Consider the following 16028-nt stretch of genomic DNA (forward strand, 5'->3'; position numbering starts at 1 on the left):
TCACATGTCTTCATCACTGTCCAGAGTAGCCCCTGGACAAGAAGATAACCAGCATTCGTCTTTTTAACAACCTGTTTGTGTTTGTCCTGTGAAGTGCACCTCACCATCATCTTTTCCTGCCCTTATGATTATGATCACAAGATCATAATGTCTGATGAATACTATAATACAATGAAATAAAGTTGAAATATAATAAAGTGTTACTTAAATACATGATGTTCCAGTTCTCCTACATCCCATAGACCAGCTCCAATCTCCTTACTACCCCAATACATTCAGCACTCACCCCGGATAGAGGGCGTAACCCTCGCAAGGGAGCTAGCCTTCGGCTAGCATTAAAAAAAAAAAAAAAAGCTGTTGTGTCTCATGAACTACTAAACAACTATTCTGCACAACATCTTAGAAATCGGAACTTTATAAAATGGAGCTTCTGTAAACTATTCTTTGATGTGTAAAATTAGATCTAAGCAATCTTGTATCGGATCCCACTTATTAGAATTTGTCCACTCATCAATAGAATAGTTAAAAATGGTAGCTTCTAATCTCATAATTCTATTTTGTTGTGCCAAGTTAATCTCGAAAGTACTCTGTAAATGCTTGTCTGGACAATGAACACAATCAATAAGGTGGGTACCCAAAACTTTAAATATGCCTGGAGAATTAATTTGGCAAACAAAATTTGTTGTAAATTTTTATAGAACAATTACATGTATTCCATCTAAGACAATCTAAACCCACAGAATCATCGTTATTACAAATAGTGTTAATAGGTTACCGAAGACCCTTACATTCTAAAATAAAAATTACTTATAAGATATGTTTCCATTTCTCTCTTAATAAAATACCAGCAAAATCTTGTGTAATATCGAAATCTAGAAGAAATTAGTATTCTGTTTGTAAACGTTCTAGGATCTCTGTTAAAGGCTCTAGTAATCCTTTTATAGGTACATTTACTAATTCTACTTTATATAGTATAATGATCGGATCCTTGTATTTCTTAGTTATTTCTCCCGAATTTGCTGTACACCTCTTGATCTTACAGTAGGAGAATTTAGAAAGAAAAATAATTTAGCTTTAACACCGTGTAAAGCTGAAGAAAATTCAGAGAAGTTAGATCGTATAAAATTGTTAAAAGAACTACAAGCATTCTTCCTAATTGGAAATTTATTGTTAACTCTTTGTCCCTTGCAACATAATTCCCAGGATCCTACCTTAAAAAGAAATAAATTATCACAGAGTGGTGGTTTAATTGGTTCTAAATATCGAAGTCTTGTTTCTCCACTAGCATAAATAATATATCCAATGTTTGTAAGTAAGTTACTATCTCGTAAGTTTTCTAGTAGTAGCCATTGGCTAAATCTATCTGCTGTTCTTTTGTCTTTGTGCCCAATAACTCTCTCAGAGAATAAAATGTAGAAATTTCAGCGGCCATTTATTATATATAAAGAAACTTACTTTGCGGCTATCAGCGGCGTATTTAGGGGGGGGCTTCCGGGCTTAAGCCCCCCCCCGAAATCTTACTTACAATAGTAAAGTATATGAAATATCTTGCAGAATTTTCACATTTTCAGGCAAAGCCCTCCCCGAAAGTTAGCAAAGCCCCCCCCGAAAGAAAATCGTAAATACGCCACTGGGGCTATTATTAAGTAGACTAGAAAATGTTCACTATAATAAGATTAAAAACAGGCAGCAACAAATCAATAGAACCTTAGGAATAGGCAATTGGAGAATCTTATGTAGTGGAATTTTTTTTAAAAATATGTTATTAGCCTTGTAAAACCTGCTATTAATTGGAAAATCTTGTGAAGTATAACCTATTTAAAACTTCTGTTATTCTTCTCGTTAAACCTACTATTAATCTGGAAATTTTACACCACCACAAATAAAATCCACCATTTTCTTGCCTACAATGACCCAAAATGAACATATGTGAAGCCTCGTCTTCAGGCACTCGTACAAAAGAGGATTTTTCCTCAACTTCCGGTCCCTAGTAATAATAATGACCAACAACAATAATAATAATAATAATAATAATAATAATAATAATAATAATAATAATAATAATAATAATAATAATAATAATAATAATAATAATAATAATAATAATAAACAAGTGAGCATTTTATCGGAAAAGAAAGCTATGAAATTTGGAAGATCAGAGGCAAGCGAAAGCTCTAAAAAAAAAAAAAGTTTCTTTCGACTTCTGGACAAAATTTCGAAAGTGGTAATCATACAAATATTGAGGTGGGAGAGTTGTCAGTACCAGTTACTGTTAACGAAGCATTTGCAAGTCCACAAACTTTTGAAACTGTGGGTTTATTTTCCTTGATTGCAGTAATTTCAATTGTTAAATTAAAATGGAAAGCATACGACCTCTTCGGTTACAGGTCTGAGTTAAATTTAATGTACTTCAAAATTTGTTTCAATGTAAGTAGTTTTCACGCAGTATATGTGTATATAACTCGAGAGGGTAACTGTAATCGAAAAATGAAAATGAAATCTTTGAGTTTTACGTCTCACGGTTATGCCGGTTAGGCTAAAGGAGACGGTGATGATGAGTAATGAATGAAATGGTGGAATGAATAAAGTGGGAGGAAACGGGAGAACCCCGAGGAAACCCACGCACACGGTGTTTGTCTACGACAATCGAAAGGTCATTAGGATATAAGTAACACATTTTTCAGAACTCTCACTGTCAATCACAGCAGCGTATACATATGGTTCTTGTATTATAATAGTGTAACAATCATTATCAATTAATTCTCTCGTATTAAATTTAAATGAAGGGACATTTTTAAACATTTACCAATAGTCATGATACAAAGTAGATTTGATTAATAGCTACTTGTACTCAGGGTTGCACCGACGGAGGTGCTCCGAAAGTCTGGATCTCGAGAAGTTTTAAGTTTTAAGAAAATTAGCATTAGTCTGTTCTGTTTCGACTTTTACCGCCTAATGCAGAGTCGTTTTGATGTATGATTAGCATCATACTAAACGTCTGAGTACTGCAGGAAACAAATGTTAGTCGAACTCTTTACTATGGTTCTAATCACACGTTATAAAGACTCTGCATAAGGCCCTTAATGTTTAAATTGTACTTATCAAAATACATTTTAGGTAGCCTATCCCTTAACGGTTCACTACCTTTTTTGTGTACTTCCGGCACTAATTGCAAAACAAACATATCCACAGACTACTTCCCGTATGAAATTCACCAGAGTTGTCACCAGGGGGCAATAGTTGCTCTACCATCGCGGAAAGTACGTACACTAGGGTGACCAACCGTCCCGTAAAAATGGGATTGTCCCGTTTTATCACTACCATTCCCAGTGTCCCGAAAATTTTCCCCGGGACGCCAAAATGTCCCGTATGTACGTACATTAGATACAAGAAAGCTTTCCAATCTAAAATTTCCTAATTTATATTATTATTTTCTAATCACGTAGCTTAGAAAATAATATTATTATTATTTTCTAAGATATGTGATTATATTGGAATATGTCTAATTACTGAACAACGTCTTTACGACGTTTGCGATATTGGATGTGGTGGCTGCACTGTTTTCCCTACTAGGCCTCCCCCTCCGCAGACGACAGTGCAAGGGGCTGAAGGTCTTATGAAAAACAAACTGTTTTTACTCTCTGTTTCGGGCGGTGGAAGACTGAGGCGCTGTCATCAGTACAGTACAGTGTTTCCGTGATTTGACTAAGATGTAACATACTGTCATTTATGAAAGGGAAACAAAAGTATAGAAATATAAAAGTGAAAGTAAAAAGAAAACTAGCTGTAAGTGAAATAATGTTCAAAAGTAAGAAAAAGCAAATAAAGTGAGTTGGAATCCGATGCTAAGAGTAGTTTGTTATAAATTCTGCCGGTGACAGATTTTGTTCATTGTCAGATATTGATGAATGTTTTATATATTTTAGTAATGTTTTCAAAATTTCATTTTTTGTTAGTTGCTGATAGTTACTTATTTAATTAATTACACAACCTTTTCAATAGATTTTAAAATGAAAAACTGTAAATTTGCCCTTTTTTGTGAAAGATACAGAGAGAGAGAGAGAGAGAGAAAGAATGAAGAAGCAAAAATATATATTTAGGGGAGTAACCTATCCAAACGTAAAAAAATGTCCCATTTTTTCTAGTTGACGATTTGGTCATCCTAACGTACACAAATAACCACAACGAACAATACTTGAAAATAATACTCTTCAAACGCAACAGGCAAGGTCAAAAAATGTGTAGCCAAATGGTAACGAAAACCCATTAAGGCATATATCTTAGTTGTGTCTTGTGCTTATTTAATAAAAAAAATGTTATTAATTATTAAAATTGTAACTTTGATCAGTATTAATCCACAGTCAATACGCTATAATTTCGCCATTTTTCGTTAATATTCACAGGGAAACTACAGATATTGAAGAAATTTGCAATTGTTACAATTAATCTTATTTGAAAAGTTCTTGTCCATTGCAACTTTCTACTCTTTTATTATGATTTAGGTGGGGGCCAAGGGCGTCCATGTTGTGGTTTCCAAGGGGAGCAAATATAAGCGAGGTTTCAAATATAGTTTCAAATTTTCCTATAACTAATGGAAAAAATCTATTGGGCTTTCAATATTCCCAAATAGGATTTCCTCTTAGGGGGGCGAGCGCTCCACCTTGCCCTCCCTGATGGGCGCCCTTGGTGGAGGCGCCTAAGTATTGTTTGCTTACACTTAAGAAATGTCAAGAACCGGCCCTGACAACAATTATATATATTATCTTATAACTTATTCATTTTTAACAAATATGTAATTCCATTTGTATCCTTAGTAATGCAAAGCATTTTCTGCCCAACCATACAAGAAAAGTGATCTCAGAAGAAAAAAAAATATGTATGTCCCTATTCGATACAGAAAGCCCGTGGCTCTCAAAATAACACTAATAAACCAAATTGCTATAAACCTGGCAAATATAGTTGAAAATTTTGAAGCACCTGTGAAAACAGGGAAACTGAAGCCTGCAGTACAGCAAGTGAGAAACTACTTTCAACAGGTCCCAAGTACTGTTCGTTATGAACTTCTAGAAACAACTGTTGTGCTGCTGCATAATCTTGAAGATGAAAGGTGGACCATAGAAAATATTTTCAAAATGACTCCAAATCACGGCTTGTTTTACGTTGCCTTTTTATTATTGCCATCAAATATGGGCCACGTAAGGTTTCCTTCCTACAAATTTTGCCACGAGGAAGTTCCGCCAGAAGATTTTGAAGAACTTCTGCAGTTATTGATTGACTTACAACTTCAAAATATGCATGCATTACTTCTTCCTGAAATAGATGCGTATGAAAAGATATACTTAGTTCCTAATAAGGGAATTAGATTTATAAAGATGAAAGAAAGAAGATTGGAAAAAAGCATTTTATTGATACAGATGTTGCTTCTAAGAAACAACACACTGACAGAACTCAACCTGAACTTTGTTACTACAAATGATATTTTGTGGACAATTGGAAGAACTTGTTACCATCTTCAATGCTTAAATGTTTCAGAGTCTTTCATAAGCGACATTGGAATGTGCTATCTAACTCGAGTATGGGACCATCACAAGGAAATCTTCATCGAAATTGAGAACATGGAGAAAGAATTTTCAATGGAAGATTACATATCGCATGTTATAAATGAGTCGGGATATGGAACAAAAGCGGATGTAAACGATGTAATCACGTTAAATATTCCAAATCACGAATCAAGTCTCTGTTTAACATTAAAGATTCTTAATTTAAAAGACACTGAAATATCAACTAAATGTTTACTGATGACGTTGCTTGCTCTAAAAAAGTTGGAAAAACTAACAGGTACCATTGATGAAATACTGGAATATTTGTGCAAATGTTCCAAGGAGAATGACCAATATTTCCAATTTCCAAACTTTAGTTTGAAGTCCCTAGAAATCGATAATTTAGGACCAGAGCATCTAATTGTATTGAGAGCTATTTGTTCTAATATACGAGAATTGAAGGTATGGGATTTTACTGGCATAGGATGGAATAAGCAGTTTGAACAGTATATAAGTGATATTGGAATTAACTTAAGGAAGTTGGTGCTTGGTAGCGGATTATCGGAGTACGATTTGTCATTTTACTTAAAACACTGTCCTAATTTGGAGGAATTGGGAATCGATGTTGAAAAGCAGAGTAAGCTTGAAGAAACGTTAGGGAAGTTATCTTGGAGCAACATGAATGAACTGGTGCCACATCCAAAACTAAGAAAAGCTAAACTCTTCTGTACTATCCCAATAAAAGTAGCCCAACTGTTTCTTGAAAGCGCGTCATCACTAGAGAAAGTAATATTTTTTAAAACTATTGATGAAAATTTCCTTTCGTCTCTTTGTGTGAATGCTCTATCCAATCATATGACACATTTCTTCGTTTTTGCTGGCAGAAATATTAAGGCAAATGAAGTATCGAAATTCTGGCAACACAATCAACAGATTAAAGTTATGGGATATTTCGATTTTGGACTCGAAGATTTGGGTTTGGGCACAAATATAGATCTGGTTTTGGCAAAATCTTCACTACACGGAGCTTTCTAAATGAAGAATATTACCTTCTGTACGAATTTAAAGGATTAGATAAATGGATAATCATCTTATAATGGAATGATCGAAAACAATAATTTTGGTTCTTAAATTGAAATTCTATTTATTTATTTTAAGGAGGTTGTAAATTCACACGTGGAAACAAATAAAATATCGTTCATTTCTTTTGGACTACTTTATTTTCTTGAGTAATTACAAAGAAACACATTTCTTTTAGCATTTATAAGAGATTTTCTTCCTTATGGTATAAACTAATCTACAGCCATGACATAGCTGATTGTAGTGTGAAATGAAGATGATAATGTTTAATATTAGACAAAACTTCCCCCATTTTCTTATGTAACTTTATGGGTTTAGTAGCGGCCTAAAGTGTTCAACTTTGTGCGCATTCCCTGTAAATTAAATTCTCTTGACATGCTGCCTTTCTTCTCTTCTTGTGGAATCTGCACGAAAATTTGCAGTTAAATTAGAAAATCTGATTAAAGTTGTAAACAATGGTAAACAGAGGATGAGAGTATAGTAGTACTGGGCACAAAAACCGGTTTTCGTTTTTTAGGAAAACCGAAACCGGGTTTTGAAAATCTTCAGAAAAGTGTTTTTTCACCGAAACCGGTTTTGATTTTCTTCAAAGCCGGTTCGGTTTTTCTCCGGATCTGGTTTCGGTTTTCTTTAAAACCGTTTCCGTTTTCTTTTCAAAATTGGTTCTATTTCTGACCACAATAGTGTTTCGTTGTTCTCCGGAAACCGATTCCGTTTCCACAGAAATAGTTTGGAGAAAATCGAAACCAGTTTCGGTGAAGAAACCGAAATGTCGGCTTTTCGGATTTTGTTTTTTTCTAGAAATCAGTTTCCGGTTTTTATAAAAACCGGTTTTTCTCATCCCCAGAATGTAGAAGTCATAGTCAGAAGGAATAGTGGTTGAAGTGAAGAGGTATCACAACTGTCAACAACAGAAAGTTGTACGAAGAAAGATACTGTGACTAATTTTTAGGCCTTCAAATTATGGCATGTTTAAATCTAAATCTTAAAGAACGGCTATTTCCGTTCGCTTCTTGACGGATATCAGACTGGAAGTGGTAACAGATAGCGAGTGTCTAAAAAGTAAATTCAATCTCGGATCAAATCCATCTGTAACCGGAAGTAAGATGGATTTACTATTTCCAATTTCAATATTTTTTGTAATAGAACGAAAACGGCGTTAGATAGCCAAAGACGGTTTTTTAGCATGAATTTAGAGTCCAAAGAATTGTTTCAATCTCGGTTTAAATCCATTTAATGTAAGTAGAAGAAGACATTTACCTTCACCGTTTCAAAGTTGATCATAATCAGGGCCCGGATCTTGTTGACAAGTCAACTTTTTTTCTGTTACGCATAGGACAAGGCAAGTTCAAATAAAAACGTTATCCATCAACTCTAGGTTCAAAAAATATATATTTTTAGGGTCAATTTCTGGTTACTTTTTTTGCCGTTTTGAAGTTTCAGGTAATCTTTTAATATTTTAAAGTAACTTTTAGGTCACTTATGGTCTTTTTATTCTTTTTCTTCTTCATAAGGAAATCTTAAAATGAACACTGTTTACGGATGTGAAAAAGATGAAGTTAAATCCATGCTTCCTGACTATTGGGGTGGAAAAACTGCATTGTTAGGAAGCTAATGAAAAGTAAGCTGTAGCTGGTTAACGAAAGGTGGTGGTTGGTAGATGGCCAAACCAGTAGTTTTGGGTTGTTGACCGCAAAGGATGTGATCACGTGAATAACTAAAAACGGATTAGAAAGAGTGCAAAGATTTTAAACAGGGTTTTTTTTATCTATTATTCTCATGTAGTCTACACTTGCGAACTTCTATTGTTTTAAGAGTGCTTCCTAATTTCAACTCGGGAGTGAATTGATGCTTTCAGTACGTACAATGCCGTACAATGGACATAAATGATCAATGGAGTGCAACTAACTGAAACAAAACTATGAGTGAGAAACGTTAATTAAAACCCAATAGATATATATTTTTTAAATGTCAATGTTTAACGAAATAAACGTTTAAAAACACGCAAGTTTTAAGGTCAATTTTTGTGAATTTTAGGGTCATTTTACAGGAATTTTAGTGTCATTTTATAGGTCACTTTTTAGAAAATTTTAGGTCAACAAGATCCGGGTCCTGATCATAATTGTGCAGAAACGGTTATAGATAGCGAGAGAAGGTTTATGTTGTAAGGTTTAATCTTGGCCCTAATCGATGTATTGTAACCAAAACTGCCGGAAATTTTTCAATCAGATTTTCAATAATGATCGCCATACAGCAGAAATGATAAGATATATTAAGATATTTTTTTTTTACAGGATGAACAACTTAACATGACACATCGTTGTACATGAAACTTCTGAACTAATTGATTTTTTTTAAAAAAAGAGAAATTAACATGTTGAAATTTACTGTAAAGTAAACATAAAGATAGAGAAGTAGTTTGACATAGTCTGCAATGCCACCAGATATAGCTATATTACCAATCCAACATAAAGTTGTTTTTTTAAATGGTACTACAAGTGTAAGGTCAAATTATTATGAAGTATTTACTAAAACATACGTATTGTTCATTTTAAGGACAAGATTGGTATTAGTCTCTCAAATCGCAGGGTATACGAGTTGCAGCGGGTCGGGCATTACGCAATCGGCAACTGACAGTTATTTGACAGTGAAGCTAGTACATGTGCGAAAAAAGTAGGAATTCTTATATAAAGAGACGTATAATATTGCGCTGTAAAGATGAGTGACATTTTCTCCGAACTGCCTATTTTTTACAATTTTATTTGTTATAAATGTCCAAATGCTGCGGATGCCCGTAAAGAAATTTATGTTGTTTATGGGAAAGGTAAGTTCTCAAAGGAACAGCTGAAAGATGGCTCACTAGCTTTCGCTCTGAAAATTTTGAAGTTTAATATGATACCCTCAAAGAGTGACCAATCACAGCAAAGGTGGGTGATATTTTGGCAAACGTCATGACATCGCTAACGACCTAAACATTCATCACAAATGATGTGAAACTATTTGTATAAAAGTAGGTAGAGAAACAAGCTCGACGTTTGGTTTCCCCATGACCTAACTCGTACTCAATGGAATTTCTACTCTCAACTGAAATGTAACAAAATCGAACCATTTCTGAAGCGGTTGATCACGAGTGATGAAAAGTGGAGAACTACGACAACAATATGAGAAAAAATATATTGGTCGAAACGAGTAGAATCTCCACAATTTGTAGCAAATCCTAGACAGACGCCCACGACGGTTATGCTGCGCGTATGGTACGATTATAAAATATACCACATTGACTTGATCCCTAGTCTCCCGTTGCAAGCGCTGCTATCGGCTGAACGAATTCCACTCGCTTTCTCTCGCTTAGCAACAGCTTAACCCTTATTGGCTCAACGCGTGGGTGTGTGAGGGTGTGAGCTTTAGTTCGCATTTTTGCCACGGCTCAAGACATTTTGGCAGCACAAAATAGTAGGATATTGTGTACCATATACTGCTGCCGCCAGGCAGAACGATAAATCTGTATCTGTACTGTGGACAAGCACGAGTGCACCTAGCAATTCAAAAAAACGGCCAGAATTGGTCAATACAAAGGGTGTCATATATCACGCTAACAACGCCAAACCACATACATGTTTAATGACCCGTCATAAATTGGCTAAAAGGCTTTAATTTATCCATCGTATAGCCCGGACCTGAAACGGGCAGACTATTATTGGTTTTGGTCTCTTCAGAACTATCTGAATGGTGTTAATTTAGTTTCAAGACAAACCTGTGGAAACCACATATCATATTGTTTTGACTATAAAGCACAGCAGCTCTCGATCGACGTTGATTATGATGTTGCCCAAAAACGTGAGAAGATCGCCAAACAAAATGGTGCAAAATGGTCTAATAATGTTAGTTTCAAGTGGCAATAAACTTACTCTCGTTGACCTCCAAAGACTCAGCCTCACATTTATTATTTAATGTTGTAATCTACAGTATCATAAAGATTCAAATGTTGGAAGCCTTTACTTGTGTTATCCAGAATCTGTACTTGAAAATATATTTTTTAAAAATACAATAACCTATTAAACCATAAAAAGTAAAAAAAACTAACAATAAAATCACAAAAAGTAAAACACCCAACATTTTGTTCTCTTGTAATGTGATGGAGTCCATCTTTCCTTTCGACAGGTTGTTTCTTTTAGTTCCGATTCTTCTTTCTTCGGGACCATTTTATTTCTGCGAACGGGAATGGTATCCTTGCATCCTATTCCACTTGACCGCGTTGGCCCAATGATGATCCTACGCTGATAGTCACGCTACGTACGGGATAGTCATGGAAGTAACCTCGCAAGCGCTCCGGAGTGAAGTTGCGACTATCACACACATTTTCTCTTTATAAATGTAAATTGAATAACAACATTTCAACATGGGTTCTGTTTGGTTTAAAAAAAAACTTTGTCAATTCAACTAATTGTCATTTTCCTCAATAGATGGTACGGGAGGTGTCTTCCCGCTTTAGGTTGTTGCCCTCATAGTTTTTGTTTTGAAAATGTAGGTCACAATCAGTGTGTGGCGCGCGGCTTTTCTGATCGGTGTAACAGTGTGTGTGTTCGTGTAAATTCAAATAATCTTACCAAAACCAATAGTAAACATTATATTCTATTATAATCAACTTTAGTATACATCTCTCTTGTTGTTTTCGATTCTTTATAATAAATTCTCATCATTTATCTATCAATTATTGTGTGTGCATTACGTACATTTTTTGGTCCACGCCGGACCGGATAAAGAGCTAGCAATGGAAAACAGTCCAAGGTCCTCCGGATTTCTTGTGGTGTGAATCGAACTTTTCTCTGTCCCGTGTTCCGTTCGTATTTAGTGTAAGCAGTATTTCTTATCGTGTCGTGTCCGTTGTCTTTTCGTGTGTTCACAATGAAACAATTTCGTAGAAAAAAGGCAGTCGTAAAAAGAGAAGTGACCCGACTTCAGGGGAAAGTAGCGACTCAAATTCATAACCAAGACTTCAACGTGACATTTTACATTGAAAAATGCAAAGAACAAGACACAAAATGTAGTGAACTGGTGAATGAATTGGAAACTGTGTGTGATGAATCGAACTATGAAGCGTTTGACAAAGAAATTAGTGAAATACAGGATAAATTAGAATCAATGTTGAGTAAATTATTGAACTTAAAAGAAGCAAGCAATGGTACAAACTCTAGTGATGCTAAATCTGATGTAAAACTCCCGAAGTTAGAACTTCCTTACTTCAGTGGTGAGATACATGAATGGACGTCATTCTGGGACTTATTTAGTGCATCAGTACATAATAATCAAACATTGACAGGTGCTCAGAAGCTACAGTATTTAAGGGCTTCTGTGCGGAGTGAGGCAGCAAGCCTCATTCAATCGATTCCTGTAACCGGTCAAAACTATGAAGTGGCGTGTACTTTGTTAAAAAACCGATATGAAGACAAGAGAGAAATAGTGAATCAAACTCTGAAAAGACTTTTCGGTATACCGAAAGTGAGTGAAGTGTGTGCATCTTCATTAAGAAAACTTGTGGACATAACAACAGAATCTGTGCGTGTGCTAAAGGCACTAAATGTGCCTGTTGAACACTGGGACGTAATTCTTGTGCATGTGACATGTGAGAAACTTGACTCAGACTCAAGGCGTCAATGGGAACTGTCGTTAACAAGTACGCCTACCAGTGGTGAGTTACCATCATTCCAGTTATTAACTGATTTTCTAAATCAGCGAGCCAAAGCGCTAGCTGCAGCAGCGAGTGCAGATACAGATCAAAGTGCATCAACATCCCAAAAAAAACCCTTTCACCATCAAGAACAAGCCCCCAGGTGTTTTTCATAAGACCAGTGGACTCCCAAAACATAAAGTCACGCAGTCGTACCATGCAAGTACACAAAATTGCGTAAAATGCAACCAGCAGCATCCTCTGCATCAATGTAAAAAGTTTATTGACATGTGTGTGAATGACAGACATGATTTTGTGAAACAAAATTCCTTGTGTTTTAACTGTTTAAAATATGGTTGTACTATAAGTCAGTGCGAGTCAACAAGCTGTCATAAATGCAAGAAAAGACATCATACCCTCTTGCACTTCATTCAAGAACCTAAGCAAGTTGGTGATTCAAATCAAAACGGTAGCCAGCCCATTACCTCTCTCTTGTCGGCGAATGGAACTGGGTCTGAAGTGTTACTTTCAACAGCAGTGGTGTATGTGAGTGATCAATATAACAATTACCAACCTGTCCGTTGCTTGATTGACAATGGTAGCCAGACTTCGATGATTACAGAAAACTGTGTTCAAAAACTTGGCCTTCGAAAACAGAAAGTAAATATTACCATCACAGGAATCACGTCAAGTAGCGTAGGAAAGTCACAAGCTATGGTAAATATTCAGTTACAAGGGAGGTTCAACAAGAATGTTCAGTTAGCAACTAATGCCATCGTCGTGCCTGTAGTTACATCTAACATTCCGAAAAGTGTCGTGACAAACGTAGATCAGTGGTCACACATAAAGGGACTGGAACTAGCCGACCCTATGTTTCATATCCCGGGAAAAATTGAATTACTTCTTGGAGCTGACGTGTACGGTCATCTGTTAAGTAGTGGTAGACGTGTTGGTTCTAGAGACACACCAGTAGCAATAGAAACTGTGCTTGGATGGGTACTAACAGGCCCCATCAAAACTAATCCTAGCCCATCAACTGTGTCATCCCACTTTGTGTCGTGCATATTAGATTCAGTTTTGAGAAACTTTTGGGAAATTGAAGAGTTGCCGTCAGCAAAACATTTGTCCCCCGAAGAAAATGCGTGTGAAAATCATTTTGCAGCAACTCACAAGCGTGACAGTGATGGAAGGTACATCGTTCAGTTGCCGTTTCGTGACAACGAACCTAACCTAGGTGCTTCCAGAGAAACTGCAATCAAAAGGCTAATCAGCATTGAAAGAAAGTTAACACGGTCACCAGAACTACAAAAACAATATTGTGATTTCATGAATGAATATTGGTCTCTCGGACATATGGAATTAGTGCCATTTGATACAGCACCCAATTCTCAATGTGAACCCAACTACCTTCCGCATCATTTTGTATTGAAAGACAGTACAACAACTATAAATAGTTTACGTGTCGTGTTTGACGGGAGTGCTAAAACTTCAAACGGTTTTTCATTAAATCAAAACCTTATGATAGGACCTAAATTACAGGATGATCTGATTTCTATTGTACTTCGTTTTAGATTGCATCCCATAGCTTTACGTGGTGATGTTGCTAAAATGTATCGGCAGGTAAGGGTGTGTACAGAGCATACTGACTATCAACGAATCGTGTGGAGAGAAAGCTCCGAAGAACCGATTCGTGATTTCAGATTAGTGACAGTGACCTACGGAACAGCATGTGCCCCATATCTTGCAGTGAAGTGTTTACAGCAGTTGGTTACTGACGAAGGGGAAGCATTTCCTCTTGCCGCAAAAACTGTGCTTAGTGATTTTTTCGTCGATAATTGTGTAACAAGTGTACGGTCAACCGAAGAAGCATTGGAACTATACACTCAATTAATACAGCTTCTATCGAAGGGTGGATTTGAGCTGCGAAAATGGGCTTCAAACGATGTAAAAGTGCTAGAACATATCCCACCTCATCTTCGTGAAAGTAGTTTGCCATTCCATTTCAGTGAGAATGATGTGATTAAGACATTAGGAATTCAGTGGTGTCCATCGCTTGACCAGTTCTCGTTCTGTGTAACGGTTCCTCGAAACTACTCAGTGTTAACGAAAAGAGTACTACTTTCAGAAATTGCGAAACTGTATGATCCATTAAGATGGCTCAGCCAACAACTATCAAAGGGAAGTTGTTAATACAAACACTGTGGAAATTGCAGCTTGATTGGGATGAAGTTTCGCCCAGTGAAATATCAAGTGCATGGAGAAAATATTGTGAAGAGTTTCCCATACTCCAAGGGATTAAGATAGACAGGTGTATGGTACCAAGAAATGCTGTGCAATTGCAATTAATAGGATTTTCAGATGCATCTGAGGCTGCTTATTCATCCGTTGTGTATTTGCGTTGCTTATGTGCCGACCAAGGTGTTACAGTAAAACTCGTATGTGCGAAAACAAGAGTGGCCCCTGTAAAAAAAATAACTCTTCCCAGACTGGAGCTCTGTGGAGCTGTTCTCCTAACACGCTTAATGAACATGGTAGTGAATTCGTTACGTATGAACTTTGACAGTATGCATGCATATTCAGATTCAACTATTGTGCTTGCATGGATTGCGTCTCCACCCAGTAAATGGAAAACATTTGTGAGTAATCGCATTGCAGAAATTCAGCAGTCTGAAAATATTGAGTTGCATCACGTTTTAGGAAGCGAAAATCCTGCTGACTGTGCTTCGAGAGGAATTAACCCGTCAGATCTCGTCACGCATCCATTGTGGTGGTCAGGACCAAGTTGGCTATACAACACAGTGTTGCCAACCAGCGAGAATCAAGAATGTGACATTGAAGCGGTGAAGGATGAGCAGAAAGGTAGTGTTGTTGTGTTGCATACTACAAGTGACATCAGTTTTATTGCTAAATTCTCATCATTCATAAGGCTTCAGAGAGTTGTAGCCTGGTGCAAAAGGTTTATTTTCAATTGCAAGTCAGGAAGCCATAGTAAGTAGTTTGTTACAAACAAGTAAAGCAAGGTCATAATTATGTATTCATAACACGTAGCAAGCTGCTTTACTTTTCTGCATGTTAAAATCAAACTTGACATTGATGAATAGCTTAGAATTATATATTCCGTGGAGATGTTGTACATAATAATTGTTTTTACGGGCGGTCTTTTTATAGTATGGCAGTTTGAAGAATGGATACACCTTTTTTCCGGTTCAAAGAAATGTTAATTGGATAAGCAGAATACAGAAAAGACCTTTCGGAAATAAAATATGCAGATCACACACGTAGAACAAGGTAATTCATTAATATGCAGCATATGTAACGCGGCAGCTGCTGGGTCGGAATGAGTGAAAGAAAGTACTGGAAACGTTTAGATCTTTTTTCCAAGCTTATTATTGTTGGAATAGGGGAAAGAACACTTTCGAAACTTCTGGAAATGTTTTTTGTATTATACTTGTTTACTTTTATATGGGAAAGGGACATATTGTAATTGTCTGGAGTATAAGGGGGACGGAACTGTTTGGTTTTAATCGGGAATTGATTGCGGATTTTCCGGCATTGAAAATGATATGACTCGGTGTACTTTTATGGAATTATAACGTGACTAAGATATAGTATAATGTAATATGTAGGGAATCATCATTAATGATTGCACCGGGACTCGAATTACTATTCTCCCACGTGGAGAACCGTACGCTAAATTTTATGCTTGCAGTGCGAACTTGTTACTTATATGTAGCTATGAA

General features: G+C 36.2%; 2 protein-coding genes across 2 annotated transcripts; both read left to right on the plus strand.

The window, feature by feature from the left end:
* The first annotated feature begins 12576 nt into the window (after positions 1-12576).
* Positions 12577-14478, plus strand: LOC145681700 (uncharacterized). The gene has a single exon (XM_081753316.1). It carries the CDS (start codon positions 12577-12579, stop codon positions 14476-14478), a length of 1902 nt encoding a protein of 633 aa, XP_081609442.1.
* A 122-nt stretch (positions 14479-14600) lies between these two features.
* Positions 14601-15284, plus strand: LOC145681701 (uncharacterized). Its single transcript, XM_081753317.1, has one exon. The coding sequence runs from the start codon at positions 14601-14603 to the stop codon at positions 15282-15284; it is 684 nt and encodes a 227-aa protein (XP_081609443.1).
* Positions 15285-16028: the final 744 nt, after the last annotated feature.

Source organism: Thermobia domestica, chromosome 3, assembly GCF_964235325.1.
Source record: "Thermobia domestica chromosome 3, izTheDome1.hap1.1, whole genome shotgun sequence".
NCBI classification, from domain to species: Eukaryota; Metazoa; Arthropoda; class Insecta; order Zygentoma; family Lepismatidae; genus Thermobia; species Thermobia domestica.